This window comes from Tiliqua scincoides, chromosome 4 (assembly GCF_035046505.1).
Source record: "Tiliqua scincoides isolate rTilSci1 chromosome 4, rTilSci1.hap2, whole genome shotgun sequence".
NCBI classification, from domain to species: Eukaryota; Metazoa; Chordata; class Lepidosauria; order Squamata; family Scincidae; genus Tiliqua; species Tiliqua scincoides.
This window is the reverse complement of record NC_089824.1, coordinates 212,778,556-212,795,909: the sequence shown is the minus strand read 5'-3', so window position 1 is coordinate 212,795,909 and position 17,354 is coordinate 212,778,556. Positions and strand designations below refer to the sequence as shown.

The following is a 17,354-nucleotide window of genomic DNA, read 5'->3' as shown; positions in this document are numbered from 1 at the left end:
TGTCATTTACATAGTGCTTAAGGGCCCAACCCTATCCAATTTTCCAGTGCTGGCACCAATGGGACGTGCACTGCATCTTCTGGTGGGGAGGTAGTCACAGAGGCCTCCTCAATGTAAGGGAACATTTGTTCCCTTACCCCGGGGCAGCATTGCAGCTGCACCAGTGCTGGAAAGTTGGATAGGATTGGGCCCTGCGAGTGTTCAAAACGCATCACAGACATTCTCTCAGGTATTTTTACAACAGTCCTGCAGAATATGTCAGTGTTACGATCCCTATACTTCAGGTGGAGGGAGGTAACTTTGAGAGACAGAGTGGTTTGCCAATGGCTATCAAGTGATATGTGTTCCTCTGTGACACATGCAGTTCCAAAAACATACGTGGTTCATTCACACCTTAGATTTTTGGTTGCACACCTGAAAATGTTTTGATGTATACCCAAGCATTATGCCTAAAGCATAATGCATGGCACTTTTTGAATGTGTTTTAATTTGGGATTCAGGTTTTTATTGTGTTTTATGGTTTTTAATGTCTTTTATATCTATATATGTATAGTTTATGTTTTTAATATGTTTTTAATTGTGAGCCGCCTTGAGTGTCCTTCAGTGGATAGAAATGCAGGATATAAATCTCTAAAATAAATAAATAAATAAATAAATAAATAAATAAATAAATAAATAAATAAATAAATAAATAAATAAATAAAGCAGCCATTGCTATGCTGTGCTGAGGTCTAATAACAAGAATTCTCTCTCTAAGAAGTCATCTTTGGGTCACTCAAATTCAAGAAATAGGAATACAAATGGAAAGGGAGAACTGGTCTACTGTCCAGGGTACCCCAGTGCTTACGGCAATAATTTGTGCAGTGCGCTATCTCTTCATTGCCTAGCTGTGGAAAAGGAAACAGAGTTTATAACTCCTGGTTTCCAGTGCCACAATTCAAGTACCCTCTTCCAGGGTACATAATAATAATAATAATAATAATAATAATAATAATAATAATAATACAGGTATTTTATAAACCGCCTTTCTTGGTCTTTATTCAAGACTTTATTCAAGGCGGTTTACATAGGCAGGCTTATTAAATCCCTGTAGGGATTTTTACAATTTGAAAGAATGTTCTATCTTACAAGAACCACAACATTCAGGTGTTACTTTCTTGGTCTGGTTTCACATTCTGGCCTCCATCCTCCCAGCTCAGAGCAGATGGAATAACTCGGCTCAGCTTGTCAGCTGCTTCAAGGTACATTTTAGTTAAAGGTATAGGCACTCTGTCCTCCATTGTATCTGGTCACACTGGACTTCCTGCTGGCACCAGTGGATCAGAAACTGCCCTCCAATGCATGTAAGATGGTGGGGGAGGTGGGAGGGAGTGACAAGAGACAGAATGGGGATGGGAAGCTTAGCCCAGGAGGCAAACGTACAACTGTACCCTTACCCAGAGGAGACCTCTGCAACTGCCCCCCCCCCCACAGTAGTAGCCATTTTGGCACCACTGTATCAGTGCACATGGGGTGGACGGGTGGGGAGTGGAAAATAGAATTAAGCCATAAGTCTCACATCTTATATGTGGCTCTGATATTGTTCATTTAAAAAAACAAAAAAAAAAACTTTGTGTGTGTTGTGTGTCAAGATTGTGAAACATGTATTTAACAAAACTAATGCTGCTGCCATAAACACTTTTACTCAGGAGTAGACATATTCCCTAATATAGAAACGTATTTATTTAGGGTCATTTAGAAGCCATATTTCTGCCCTCAAGGTTATGCAGGGGCAGGGCAGTCACAAGTGAAAAAGAAAACCATTTGAGCAAATTAGGGTGCAATCCTAACCTCGTATGTGCTTTCCAGCACTGACATAAGGGCAATGCAGCTCTGAGGTAAGGGAACAAACGTTCCCTTACTTTGAGGAGACCTCCGTGAGTGCCACCCAACTGCAGGATGCAGCACATGTTCCATTGGCACCACTATGCCAGTACTGGAAAGTACTGACATAAGGGGTTAGGATTGCGTCCTTAATTAAACAACAATCAACATGATTCAATAAAATTAACAATAGCAATTAACAACACAATTGTCTGGGAAGCTTAAAATCCATGAAGTTAATCCCCCAAAGTCTGCCTAAATTAAAATGTTCTAAAAGTCTACCAGAAATTGATCAATGGAACCTAACAGATCTCACCCAATGCTCATTTCACATGCAGAGTTGAGGTAGTTGGGAACTGGGAACTGGGCCTTCAGTGTTGTGGCAACCCATTTTGTGGTGGTGGATAGGTCGATGAAAGTGTCGACCCAATGTGCAGCGGCAGTGAAGAAGGCCAATTCTATGCTTGGGATCATTAGGAAGGGTATTGAGAACAAAACGGCTAATATTATATTGCCGTTGTACAAATCTATGGTAAGGCCACACCTGGAGTACTGTGTCCAGTTCTGGTCGCCACATCTCAAAAAAGACATAGTGGAAATGGAAAAGGTGCAAAAGAGAGCGACTAAGCTGATTACGGGGCTGGGGCACTTTCCTTATGAGGAAAGGCTACGGCGTTTGGGCCTCTTCAGCCTAGAAAAGAGACGCTTGAGGGGGGACATGATTGAGACATACAAAATTATGCAGGGGATGGACAGAGTGGATAGGGAGATGCTCTTTATACTCTCACATAATACCAGAACCAGGGGACATCCACTAAAATTGAGTGTTGGGCGGGTTAGGACAGACAAAAGAAAATATTTCTTTACTCAGCGTGTGGTTGGTCTGTGGAACTCCTTGCCACAGGATGTGGTGCTGGCGTCTAGCCTAGACGCCTTTAAAAGGGGATTGGACAAGTTTTTGGAGGAAAAATCCATTACGGGGTACAAGCCATGATGTGTGTGCGCAACCTCCTGATTTTAGAAATGGGTTATGTTAGAATGCCAGATGCAAGGGAGGGCACCAGGATGAGGTCTCTTGTTATCTGGTGTGCTCCCTGGGGCATTTGGTGGGCCGCTGTGAGATACAGGAAGCTGGACTAGATGGGCCTATGGCCTGATCCAGTGGGGCTGTTCTTATGTTCTTATTTGTGGAATGCTTTCCCTCTGAACTCTTGGTTATTGCTGTTGTGTAGCTTTTTCACACAACTTTATCCAATTTTTTATTTAAATTGTTTTATTAGCCTTGAAAGGTTCCATTGCAAGGAGACCTAAAACATATTTTAAATAAGTGGAATAGTAAATGTCCAAACTTTCTGATGTCCTTTTGGGTGCACCTATTCCTGTTACATTCATTATTTTCACTCCTCTTTGCTCAAGTTCCATCTACTGTAGAGGGTCTCCCTCATAGCTCAGGAACCTTTATACAGGTCACCAGAGAAAATGCTTGGACTTAAGTTTGCCGCTGCCAGAGCTGAAGCTGCTGTTTCCAATTCCATCTTCAGCAATGACTGGCATAAATAAGATTACATGGATCTAAACCATGGAATCGGCCACCACAACACACTGAATGGACTGATGTTACATGATACATCACAGTGTCTCAGTGCTTTGGGACATCAAACACATGTGAAGAGGCAGCACATGGACTGGTGTAATGACTACATGATGCTAAGAGATATGGAACTGCATTTGATGGCAATCTCTGTCTTGAAAGGCCTATCAAGCTGGAAAGAAAAATGGGGCAGGAATCATGAAAAGTCAAAACAAAATTTAAAATGTTGGAGGGAGTCACACAGAGGAGAAAAAGAAGTCAGCAACAATCTTCCGATCACAGCTAGAAGGATATGATGCACAACACAACACAACACTTAGCTGTGAATTTTGTAAGTCTCCCAGGGAAGACTTATTCCCAGGTATATTGCTGTATAGCAAATTCTTCTCACAGTGGGGAAGGTTTGAGTAAGGATACAATACTATGCAAACTTCCCTGCGAGTAAGCCCCATTTAGCTCAATGGGACTTACTCCCAAGTAGAAATGCTTAGATTGCACTGTAGCATTTTTATAGCCATTTGATTTGGGTTTCTGTTCAGTGCAGGCATACTTGGGAGGAAACCTCAAACAAATAAACTGGCCTGACTTTGGAACAGACACGAATATGCTCTGGTTTCACAAAAATTCTACCTTTCTGTGCTTGCTGAGGTCAGATATATTTCACATGGGATTGAAGGCAAGTTGAGGCCAGTGCAAGGAAGAAAATCTTTGAACAAGCAGGGTTTGAAATTCCAATTCATACTGTGATGAGCCTAAGGTTGTCTACAGAGAATGTACATAAACTAAAATATAACTCCCAGACTTTCTTGGGAAGTCATACAAGTTTACACTTTGCATGAAATATGTAGAACTATTATTGAATTTTTTACTCAAGGCAGACTTTGGAGTCCTCTTTGGGTGAATATATCTGTATAACTGGGGATTCCAACAATTCTACGAAGTTTCCTGATACCCACTGGCCGGTTTAGAGACACATGTTTAGAGACCTCTAGGCAGAGTGAAACCTGAGGCCCTCGTACCAGCTTCATCATCAATAAGGATCATGAAACAGATGTACCCGGGGGGGGGGGGAGAGAATTCTTACTGTTCAGACTTCAACTTGTCCAGTAACCCTGCAAACTTCTGTGTATTTGTGCATGGCAGTGCTTCTCATGGGAACTACATTTTGTACAGAACTGCAAACTACTTGGGTGCATTCCAGATACACAGAAGGGTGAATCAAGAAAGTTCCCTTAGGCCATGGGTCCCTATCGCCTGCAATGACTATTGAATGTACTGACTAAGGCCCAAATCCGAACCAACTTTCCAGCACTGGCATAGTGGTGCCAATGGCGCATGTGCTGCATCCTGCAGTTGGGTGGCATTCATGGAGGCTTCCTGAAAGTAAGGGAATGTTTATTCCCTTACCTCAGAGCTGCATTGCCCTTACGTCAGTGCTGGAAAGTGGGTTAGGATTGCGTCCTAACTCTCCAGAGTTTCAGAAAGGGCTCTTTGCCAGGCCTGAAGATTCCAGGGGCTGAACCTTTAATCTGCATTCAGCAGATGGATTTTAATCCCTGAGCAATGGCCCTTCCCTCTCCCTTGAGCAGTGTGATCCTCAATGGAGACTGCTGTTTGCACAGCATGGATTCAGCAATCTCTCTCGCCCCACTTGACTCCACAAGGACAGCTGGGGTCACGAGGAAGGTCTAAGATTTAGGCTGCTCAGAGGCCACCAGACAAGTAAGGACATGATAAATTTATTGGCACACCAGCACACTTAGAGGCCACTTTGCCGACCAAGCATGAACAAGGACCTGCCAAAACCATTTACAGTTCATCCAGTTCATATGTAGAAAACCAGACATTCCATAGGAATACACCCTCCTCAGGAATCCAAAGTTTAGATTAATCCATGGGATTTCTCCAGTGAGTTTGGTCCATTCCTAAGAATTATCTATAGCATGTGCTGTGTGTTTTAGAGGGCTAACTGCGGATAAAAGCAGAAGAAGCAGTCTGAGTTGCAGTTTTACGCACATTTACTTAATGTTAGTTCCCATTGAACTCAGCTGGCTTCTTTCTAGGTATACATGCCTAGGATTGGGCTGTAGCTCTTGCAACAATGGCCCTAGATGAAAGAATTGTCCTAGGGAGCAGAGGAAGGAGGTAATGAATAAGCTGAACTAGCATAACCTGCTGGTGTGTTACAGATCTAGATGTCTTGGTTTCACATTGCAGTCCAGTTCATGGTCCTTGAAGGTCTTGGGCAATTTCCTGTATACACACTTGTCATCATACTATATTAGTAAAATGGAACGTTAAGCCTATCATAGGCTCTTGTTGGGATGAAAGCTATTCTTGGAAGCTATTTGGAACATCACACATGCTACACTTATGACCAATACATAATGGACGCAACCTAGCTAATATTAGGAATGACTAAATCTCACTGAAAGAAGTAGAAGGTGATGCAGACATGCTTGAAATGACCCATCGTGCTTCGTGGTGGCACTGGATCGACAGGGATGTGCGAAACCGTGCACGATAATGAAAGCATGCAGAAGGAAAGCAGTTCAAATGCAGGCCAGCTCAGCCAGTAGAGGGCAGCAAAAGGAGAGAGTACACTCAATGATAGAATTTTTCTTTGTGTTCTTTTAGCTGAAATGTTACCAATATACTGTAAAAATGGGCATCCTTTTTTGTTTTGTCTTTCCAAAACGTCCCAAATTGGTCAGTCTCACAAATCGCTTTGAATACTTACTAATTCATCCATCTTCCAGTACAGCAAAATGCTATTTTTATCATCACCTGTTTTCCCGCAATACCTCCCTGCTGCCCATGAAAACAAGACTATTTTTGTGTTACTATAAATACTTGATGTTTTGTTCCAATGCATCTATTTGAGGGGCAACGCGCTGTGAAATATATGCATGTAAGATCTGAACAGAATATACCATTGCTTTGTGTAAGAAAAACATACAGCTTCCTCTATAAATATTGCATAGCGGCTGTTAAAGACAAATATGTCAAGTAACCAGCTATTTAAAGCTATAAATTACATGGAGGCTGTCTCTGAAAGTGGTTCAGAAACTTCATCTGACAGAAAACGCAGTAGCAAGGCTCTCGATTGGCACCAGAGTTTTGGGCGCATGGGACTCTATTGTCGTATCTTCTTTACTGGTTGCCAGTCTATTTCGGGGCTCATTTCAGAGTGCTGGTGGACTGGTGTAGAGACTCATGCCTGCTTGGCAGCACTGAATGAGGACCTTGTGGGAGCTGGCACAGATAAGTGTATGTGGGCCAGCATGGGGTCTGGCAGAGGGCAGTTTGAAGGGGGGCATTTTGGGGGGGGAGTGTGGAACAGGAGGAGAATCAGGCCCAGGAGGGGGGCAGCATCAGCACTGATGGCACAAACCGTATCTAATCCCTGCTCCCAGCCCTGGCAGCCCTATATGGGCTTCTTGGATTGCACCAGTTGTATAGCTGGTGCAGATTCCCCCAAAGGGACAGCTGGGGCTTTATGTAGGGTAAGGGGAAATATATCCCTTCACTTCAAGGTGACTTCCAGCTTCCTCCTAAGGTGCTTTGGATGCAGTGCAGGCCGTGTGGCCTGGCTTCACCATGCAGTTTAGGATTGGGTTGTCCAAGTCTTAAATGGATTTGACCATGATGCCCAAAAAACTCTCTTATTTTCCCTCCCCATGAAATTGCCTGTCCTCTACTCATCTTTTAAGGCCTTCCTGTGACCTCACCTTGTTCCATAGTATGGATGGCAGGGATGCCTGAGATGGTGTTCTCTGTTGTGGCACCTAGAAAATGGAATGCCCTACCCAATGAAACCTGCTGGGCTTACTGTTTCCTGCAACTATTGAAAACATTTTTGCTTAGACAAGCTTTTGTTCTGTCTACTGTGAATTGCACATTTGTTACTGGCTGTCCAATGTTTGACTGGCTTATCTGCTCTCTTTTTTCTGTTGATATTACTGTTTATATCATGCTTATATGGACTAGAGTCACTTTGGATACACCAGTGAGTGGAAAGGCAGGATAAAAACCTCTTATTAAATACATTATATTAAATAACTTATCGGACCGATTGTTGATGTTTAATCTCACTTTTTCCCAGATCTCTGCTGCCAAACTCATAAGAACATAAGAACAGCCCCACTGGATCAGGCCATAGGCCCATCTAGTCCAGTTTCCTGTATCTCACAGCGGCCCCACCAAATGCCCCAGGGAGCACACCTGATAACAAGAAACCTGCACCCTGGTGCCCTCCCTTGCATTGGCATTCTGACATAACCCATTTCTAAAATCAGGAGGTTGCACATACACATCATGGCTTGTAACCCGTAATGGATTTTTCCTCCGGAAACTTGTCCAATCCCCTTTTAAAGGCATCCAGGCCAGATGCCGTCACCACATCCTGCGGCAAAGAGTTCCACAGACCGACCACATGCTGAGTAAAGAAATATTTTCTTTTGTCTGTCCTAACTCTCCCAACACTCAATTTTAGTGGATGTCCCCTGGTCCAGGTGTTATGTGAGAGTATAAAGAGCATCTCTCAATCCACTTTATCCTTCCCACTCATAATTTTGTATGTCTCAATCATGTCCCCCCTCAGGCGTCTCTTTTCTAGGCTGAAGAGGCCCAAACACTGTAGCCTTTCCTCATAAGGAAGGTGCCCCAGCCCCGTAATCATCTTAGTTGCTCTCTTTTGCACCTTTTCCATTTCCACTATATCCTTTTTGAGATGTGGCAACCAGAACTGGACACAATACTCCAGGTCTGGCCTTACCATAGGTTTGTACAACTCATTCACCTCTACCGTTGTTCGGATATTTTAATCCAGGGGTGTCCAAACGTTTTGGCCAGAGGGCTACATGAAATATCTGGCACAGTGCTGTGGGCCAGAAAAAATTTAAATATAAAATTTAAATAAATAAATTAGAGATGGAACTTAGATGCATGAATAAATGCATCTCACTCAGCCTCTCTGGCCCTCAGAACACCCTCCAGATGCAATCAGACCACAGCTCTGGTCATGTTCAGTCGAGTGTTCAGTCCTCTTTCAGGGAACAAGAGGCTGGCCATGGACCAGACAGAGGCTTGCTGTGGGCTGCATCTGGCCCCCGGGCCGGGGTTTGGAGACCCCTGCTTTAATCCCTGCACTGGTTTCCAATCAGTCCCATATCCAGCCCAGCCACTTTGTCCTTATCTTCAAAGCTTTCCAAGGTATTACCCCTTATCTCTCCACTCCATGATATGACCCACCAGTTGTCACACATGCTCCCCAAAACCATCACATAAGGGCTCTTGGCAGTGTAAAGCAATTCTATCTTATAACCTCCACAAAGTGGAGTAAATTAAATTAGCCTCTTTGAATAATCCTACAATCAAATAGTTAGATGGGGGCAAAGGTGAGGGCCTAGCTCAACCAATGGCAAAATATCCTATGACTACATCATTTGGACAATGTGCTGTCTTCACTTCCACATGCATCATTTCTCAGTTAGGATACAAATATCATATTCAATTCCTGATAGGAAAATTAAAGTCCAGGTGTGGAACATACATGGCTCTTTTAAGAACTGGTTGCTGTTGTGGCCAAAAGAAATCTGGGTTGATCCAACAGAACCTTCTGTGGCACCAAATTGACTCCACCACAGCTCAATGGCAGGAAAAGGCCAATACCATGTCACATCCAATACCTGAATCTTCTCTCAGCTCTTCCGAATGCAGCTCCTCTCCAAGTGAGGTGGCATTGGTTGCGGCTGATATATGTTCCTGCTGCGTCTCTTCTGAGGTAAGTGCCTGGCATGAGGGGGATGAAGGGTCACTCAGCATTGCTCTGGTGGCACCGTCAGCAGTGCATGTTTTGCCTTCAGAATCTAGGACACCATGACATTCTTTAATTAGTTAAACCATTAACAATTAACTGAAGCCACTCCCCATATTACAGTTTGAGCCAAAAGAAGGTCTTATCAGATATTATGCTCTTCTTCATAGCTGAGCTCTTGGAGCCATTGCTGTGGATGCACTCACATGTTCAGCACATGTACAAGTGATACACCAGACACTTCTAAAGATGCACTGGAGAGGCTATAAAGAGGTGGGAACAATTGCTCATGTGTGGTGGAGGTGCAAAGACTGGGGAAGGGAACCATGAGTCAGTTTCCAACATTCTGACACATGCTAGTATAACCAAGAAGCAGAGAATAGGATTATGCATTATTGCAATGCGCTCTACGTGGGGCTGCCTTTGAAGACGGTCTGGAAATTACAACTAGTACAGAACGCGGCTGCCCATGTGGTAGCTGGGGCACGTCGGTTTGACTCTGTCGAGCCGCTGCTTCAGCGGCTACACTGGCTGCAGGTTCTGTTCTGGGTCCAATTCAAGGTGCTAGTTTTGACTTTTAAAGCCCTTTACAGCTCGGGTCCGGGGTATTTGAGGGACCGCCTCCTTCCCTACAATCCTGCCCGTGCTCTTAGATCCCTTTTGACTGTGCCGCCACCAAGAAATGTGAGAGGGGCGGCGGCCAGGAAGAGGGCCTTCTCGGTGGTGGCCTCCGAACTTTGGAATACCCTCCCCTTAGAATTGAGAACTGCTCCCTCTTTGTTAATATTTCGGCGTGGACTGAAGACCTTTTTATTTCAAAAAGCTTTTAATTGTTGACAGGCTGGCTGGCTTTCTTGCTTTTTTATATGGGAATCCACGGGGTTTGTTTTAGATTTTTAATTATTTCTAAATTGTTTTAATTATTGTTTTTAATTGTTAATTTTTAATTTTGTATTGTTGGAGCTAATTGTTGTAGGCTGCCTTGTGTGCCATAGGACAAAAAGGCAGGATATAAATTATTATTATTATTATTATTATTATTATTATTATTATTATTATTATTATTATTATAGTAATGCAAATCAGATGGAGAGGTGAAGCTATGCAGGTAGGAGCTTGTCTGATTATCAATGCCTGAGGTCACCAGAGGAAAGGAACAATTTGACCACCATCCTAATGAAGAACATGAACAAATCACTTTACTTTCTCCCATATAAGTGAATGATTCCCATTCACACCTACAATGCAAACTAAAGCAATGCACTTGGGAAGCTGAGGGCTCAAAATCTAACTTCTGCCCCTGACGTTGAATGATTCAGCCCTCACTGTAGGGATCCTACAGGGAGTGCAACCTACCTTTGTGTGCAGAGCATACATAGCTACACTGTACCTCCCAGGGTCCTTGCAGTACACAAGCCCTCTACACACACATTGTTTGATATCAAAATAATAATGTCATGGAATGGACATTTTGCTAGCTTGTAAATAATTGAGATGATCACATATTAAGAACTGCCTTGCAGCATATCTGTTCTGCAAATTTCTAAGAGCACCACAAAAGACTTGATTACCTTTTTCTGCCTTGGGGGCGCAAGAATGGATCTAGGTGCACAATGGAAGAAAATTCCTCTCTTTATTTCACAGCCTGATATAGGAGATGGTGGAATGTTCTTAGTTAAAGAGAAACTGAAGTTCTAGATAAACAACATGGCAACACAAGTAAAAAAACTCAAGGCCATACTTTTCATCTTTGTATATGTATATTTCCCTACTACTATAGTAAAACTGCCCACCACAACCCTGACATTTTCCGAGGTGAGTTTTGCTTTCTAAAAAATGTGTTTGATGTTATTCATACCACTGCAGGACTTGAATAAAGGGTTTGCTAACTGTAAAATGTAAATCAGCACCGGGGACAGCTCCCAAAGTCTGATAATATAGCCTTCTCTCAAAATGGACTGTATCGAGGGCCTCTTCACAACTTACAAGACTTGTGCATGAAGGACACTCCTGTATAAGAATTACTAATTCTATTTATCTATCACCTTTCAACAAAAGAAATTCTCAAGTGGTTTAGATAGCAAAAGGTATTAGAAAATGGGTTCCTGTTCCAAAGAGGCTTATAATTTAGAAAGATATATAAACTCACACCCCCTAGTTGGGATGCTATACTGGGTTGAATAAGGACCTTATTCCTGCAAAATACACAGAGTCGCCACATTCAAAATATATCTTTTTGCCTTTGAAACATGTGACAGTCACATGCATGAGATTGTATGAGATTGGCAATCTCTCTCTCTCTCTCTCTCCACGTGCAGTGTGCGTGCGCGCACACACACACACACACAAGTATTGACTTGCCTTGTCTTCCCAGAAGACTTACTCTGAGCGTGTGCAGACTGAAAGACCTACATATCTCATACTCAGACATGGTATTGTCTACCTTCATAGAAAGAAAGAACAGACTTCTTTGCAGGAATCAACATGAGACCCATGAGGTCAGGCATGACCTCATGGGTCTCATGTTGATTCCGACAAAGAAGTGTGTTCTTTCCTTCTAAAACTGTTATAACACATGAAACCATATAGATATGGAATATCTTGGCAGGTGCTCATGGACTGCTTTGAGAACAGTTACTTGAATTTTTATGCATATATTTTTAAAACGTTATATAAAATCTGTCAAGAGAGAAAGATCACCATGGAACCATGCTCGGGAGCTAGCAGAATCTTGTGTGCTGTTCACAGCCCTTTTCAATGCTGCTATCATGCTTATTGTAATCATGCCACCACACAAAACCTTATAAAAGTGTCCCTTCTGCTGTGCTGCAGCTTCAGTTGAATGATAAATGTGCTTATGTCAGTCTCAATGACCAGCAGATTAAGCTCTCCAGTGGTTGATATCATAAAATCTGTTGCGCACTTGTAAACAAAACGATAATGGCTGAGGATCCTTTATTATTTTTCTGTCTGATCAGACCATTATCATTCTTCTTCAGTAAGACTGGCACCTCTCTCTCTCTCTCTCTCTCTGAAACAATATGGTTAGCCCTACTATCCAAGTCAGTTACAAAAAGAAACATGAGTGATCAACCTGGTATGATCTCTGTCCAGTGATCTCCCATTTCTCCTTCTAAGACACCGTCCAACAGAAGCTTATGCCAAAACCAGCTTACACTTGTCATTGTCTCACTGCAAGTTTCTAGAGTGGTGATTTGAAGGAGATGAGCTTCAAACCCCAACACCTTTTGGCTTCTCGTTTCTACAAGGGCATCCGGCAGAAACATGCATCATGCTGGTTTGAAATCTAAGGACATTGGGGAAACCTGGCCGGCCTGCCGCAGAGCTCCCAGTGCAACATTTTTATAGGCTGAGCTCACCCACTCTGCCTCATAATCACGTTTGGTGAAAAGTTACTGTTCTTAAAATAGCCTTTGCAGCAGCACAGTTGCTATGATACAGTGGAAGGAGGAAGGGAGGGGAGTTCATTGCCAACGTTTCGACACTTTGTGAAGCCAGCCCATACATAATCATGGGCATATTAGCAGCCACACACATTGTTCACCAGCTGCATCTTGTGAAACCTGTAAAATCTGGTTGTTTGATGAAATCTCCACTTCTGTGGCTGAAGAAAGGGGAAATCTCCAGCAGCAACGACAAATTATTTCCAGGTAGCCCACTTGAAAATTGTCTGCAAGGCACTGCCTGAGTGTTGCAGGCAAGAAGTGGCGGGATTGTAGGAGGACAGGATAGGTAAAGGATTGTATGATGATGGGATGCTGTGGGGAGAGGGGCCCTTCTGGACACAGCATTGGGATCAAGATGACAGGACATGAAGCACAAGCAGAGAGTAGCACAAGCAGAGAGTGGCACAAGGAGGCCAAGGTCAGTGAAGGCAAGCAGAAAAAAGGAAGGCCTAGTGGGTGGGAATGTGGTGGGGCCTGTGAGGCTGAGAAAATTAAGGCTTGCTGGGCCAAGAAGAGGACCAAGAACAGGAAGAAGTAAGGAGTACAAGTAGCATTCGCACACTGAAATTGGCCCATCATTTCATAGTCAAAGGATTCAATGAGAGGGAATGGAGAGAGAATGGAAGAGGGAAGGGGTCAGAACCAGATATAAAAAAGTAGTATGGAGTGAAGAAATGAGCCACTTGGGTTAAAAATATTCAGTAAGCCCAACACAGTAACTGTGGTTCTTGGGACTGGGTGTTCCCAGAAGGTATCAGGGGTAGTAGAAGGAATATAGTAGAAGGAATGGCCTTCAGTCTGACCAGCACCAATGTCTGGCAAAGGTGGGAAGACTGCAGAGACCATGAATGGGGAAAGGAGTGCCCCAGGCATTGCGCTGCACCAGGTCTGGAGCACATGATCTCCTCAGCCATCCATAGTGCTGGCAGCTGCACAAGTCCTTACCAAACCCTCTCTGCAGCTCTTATGGCACCCAAGAGACTAATGAGGATGGATTGCCATGTGGGAAGGGATCACTCTTGCTGCTTGAGGAGCTCATTGCAGAGATGCAGATTTGTATCGAGAGGACAGGCCTCTCACCTCAGGGCAGCATCGCTACTGCTCGATCAAGTCAGCTCTCATCAAGTGAGCTGTCAATCATGAGGGAAGCTCCCTCCTCCTTTATAGAATCCTGGAACAGGGGATGAAGACTGTGAACTCTCTGGCAGTCGGGTCTGACTTAGGATGGGTGTACACCCTGAGGCATCTGGTGGGCCACTGTGAGATATAGGAAGCTGGACTAGATGGGCCATTGGTCTGATCCAGCAGGGCTCTTCTTAATGTCCTTGTGTTCTTGAGAGAGGGTTTAAGGGTTTTGTTGCTGCTTAAAAATTTTCCCTGTAAAGGAGCCTTTATTTCCTACCCAAGTCCACTGTTCCTTAATACTCAGTTCTAAGTAAATATCCCCCTCCACCAAAGCAACCACACCAGCAGAGCAAATGCTGCATCCAGTGGGGGTGTCAGTCTAGAAGCCTTCTCAAGGTAAGAGAACATTTGTTCCCTTACCTTAGGGCAAGCCTCCACTGCCCCAATGGGTCTCCTTGGATCTGTGCCAGCTGTTTTGCTGGCATTGGTCCAAGAAGAGTAAGGGAAAGTGAAGAGGAGAGGGAAAAGGGTTAGGATCCTGCACATGCCAGAATCCATCCCTTCCCTCCCAATTCTGCCGTCCACCCACCTACCCAGAAACTCCTCACCCAGTAACTCCTCTGTGCTTCCCCTCCCTGCCCCATTCTGGTGAACTACAAAGTGATCACAACAAATATACAGGGCAGACAATCATCCCACCAGCAAACCTTAGGAATTGTACAGAAGGACCATGTTGACTAAGTCTGTAGGACCCTCTCAAAACCTAGAGCCAGCCCTGGTGCTCAGAATGTTTCACTGTGCATGGGAACAGTTAGAAGCCACTTTGGGGGCTGTGTCTGAAACTGCACAGCAGTAAACCCAGGTTTGTCACTAACAGCACAATCCTCTGCAGTGCATGGATGGTGGTGCACCAATGCTAGGGGACAAAGGAGCAGCGCATCCTGGGGCATTCTGTGTACAAATGCTTTTATGCGAATGCCCGAAGTCTACGAGCAAAGGTGAGAGAACTGGAATGTCTGGTGACAAGGGAAAATATTGACATAGTGGGCATAACGGAAACCTGGTGGAATGCAGAGAATCAGTGGGATACCACAATCCCGGGCTATAAACTCTACAGGAGGGACAGGCAGGGGCGTGTTGGAGGTGGGGTGGCCGTTTATGTTAAGGAAGGGATAGAATCCAGCAAAGTAGAGATTGAAGGTGGGTCCAACTCCACCGTAGAATCTCTGTGGGTTAAATTACCAGGCTTGTGCAGCGATGTAATACTGGGGGCGTGCTATCGTCCTCCAGACCAGAAATCGGATGGGGACCTTGAAATGAGGAAACAGATCAGGGAGGTGACAAGGAGGGACAGGGTTGTAATCATGGGGGACTTCAATTATCCTCATATTGACTGGGTCAATTTGTGCTCTGGTCACGATAAGGAAACCGGATTTCTTGACGTGCTAAATGACTGTGGCTTAGATCAGCTAGTCACAGAGCCCACCAGAGGACAGGTGACTCTGGATTTAATATTGTGCGGTACGCAGGACCTGGTTAGAGATGTAAACGTTACTGAGCCATTGGGGAACAGTGATCATGCTGCAATCCGTTTTGACGTGCACGTTGGGGGAAGAATACCAGGCAAATCTCTAACAAAAACCCTTGACTTCCGACGGGCGGACTTCCCTCAAATGAGGAGGCTGGTTAGAAGGAGGTTGAAAGGGAGGGTAAAAAGAGTCCAATCTATCCAGAGTGCATGGAGGCTGCTTAAAACAACAATAATAGAGGCCCAGCAGAGGTGTATACCGCAAAGAAAGAAGGGTTCCACTAAATCCAGGAGGGTGCCCGCATGGCTAACCAGCCAAGTTAGAGAGGCTGTGAAGGGCAAGGAAGCTTCCTTCCATAAATGGAAGTCTTGCCCTAATGAGGAGAATAAAAAGGAACATAAACTGTGGCAAAAGAAATGTTAGAAGGTGATACTGGAGGCCAAGCGAGACTATGAGGAATGCATGGCCAGCAACATTAAGGGGAATAATAAAAGCTTCTTCAAATATGTTAGAAGCAGGAAACCCGCCAGAGAAGCGGTTGGCCTTCTGGATGGTGAGGGAGGGAAAGGGGAGATAAAAGGAGACTTAGAGATGGCAGAGAAATTAAATGAGTTCTTTGCATCTGTCTTCACGGCAGAGGACCTCGGGCACATACCGCTGCCCAAATGGCCCCTCCTGACCGAGGAGTTAAGTCAGATAGAGGTTAAAAGAGAAGATGTTTCAGACCTCACTGATAAATTAAAGATCAATAAGTCACCGGGCCCTGATGGCATCCACCCAAGAGTTATTAAGGAATTGAAGAATGAAGTTGCAGATCTCTTGACTAAGGTATGCAACTTGTCCCTCAAAACGGCCACGGTGCCAGAAGATTGGAGAATAGCAAATGTCACGCCTATTTTTAAAAAGGGAAAGAGGGGGGACCCGGGAAACTATAGGCCGGTCAGCCTAACATCCATACCGGGTAAGATGGTGGAATGCCTCATCAAAGATAGGATCTCAAAACACATAGACGAACAGGCCTTGCTGAGGGAGAGTCAGCATGGCTTCTGTAAGGGTAAGTCTTGCCTCACGAACCTTATAGAATTCTTTGAAAAGGTCAACAGGCATGTGGATGCGGGAGAACCCGTGGACATTATATATCTGGACTTTCAGAAGGCGTTCGACACGGTCCCTCACCAAAGGCTACTGAAAAAACTCCACAATCAGGGAATTAGAGGACAGGTCCTCTCGTGGATTGAGAACTGGTTGGAGGCCAGGAAGCAGAGAGTGGGTGTCAATGGGCAATTTTCACAATGGAGAGAGGTGAAAAGTGGTGTGCCCCAAGGATCTGTCCTGGGACCAGTGCTTTTCAACCTCTTTATAAATGATCTGGAGACAGGGTTGAGCAGCGAGGTGGCTAAGTTTGCAGATGACACCAAAATTTTCCAAGTGGTGAAGACCAGATGTGATTGTGAGGAGCTCCAGAAGGATCTCTCCAAACTGGCAGTATGGGCAGCCAAATGGCAGATGCGTTTCAATGTAAGTAAGTGTAAAGTCATGCCATTGGGGCAAAAAATCAAAACTTCACTTATAGGCTGATGGGTTCTGAGCTGTCTGTGACAAATCAGGAGAGAGATCTTGGGGTGGTGATGGACAGGTTGATGAAAGTGTTGACCCAATGTGCGGCGGCAGTGAAGAAGGCCAATTCTATGCTTGGGATCATTAGGAAGAGTATTGAGAACAAAACGGCTAGTATTATAATGCTGTTGTACAAATCTATGGTAAGGCCACACCTGGAGTATTGTGTCCAGTTCTGGTCGCCGCATCTCAAAAAAGACATAGTGGAAATGGAAAAGGTGCAAAAGAGAGCGACTAAGATGATTACGGGGCTTGGGCACCTTCCTTATGAGGAAAGGCTACGGCGTTTGGGCCTCTTCAGCCTAGAAAAGAGACGCCTGAGGGGGGACATGATTGAGACATAC

At 44.4% G+C, this 17,354-nt stretch overlaps 1 protein-coding gene across 1 annotated transcript in view; it reads right to left on the bottom strand.

Annotated features, from left to right (window-relative positions):
- The window catches only part of PHACTR3 (phosphatase and actin regulator 3), a 255,263-nt gene that overhangs the window by 92,480 nt on the left and 145,429 nt on the right, over positions 1-17,354 (bottom strand). Inside the window, exon 4 of the mRNA XM_066624720.1 lies at positions 9,145-9,324. Coding sequence (XP_066480817.1) covers positions 9,145-9,324 — 180 coding nt within the window. The remainder of the gene's footprint in view (positions 1-9,144; positions 9,325-17,354) is intronic.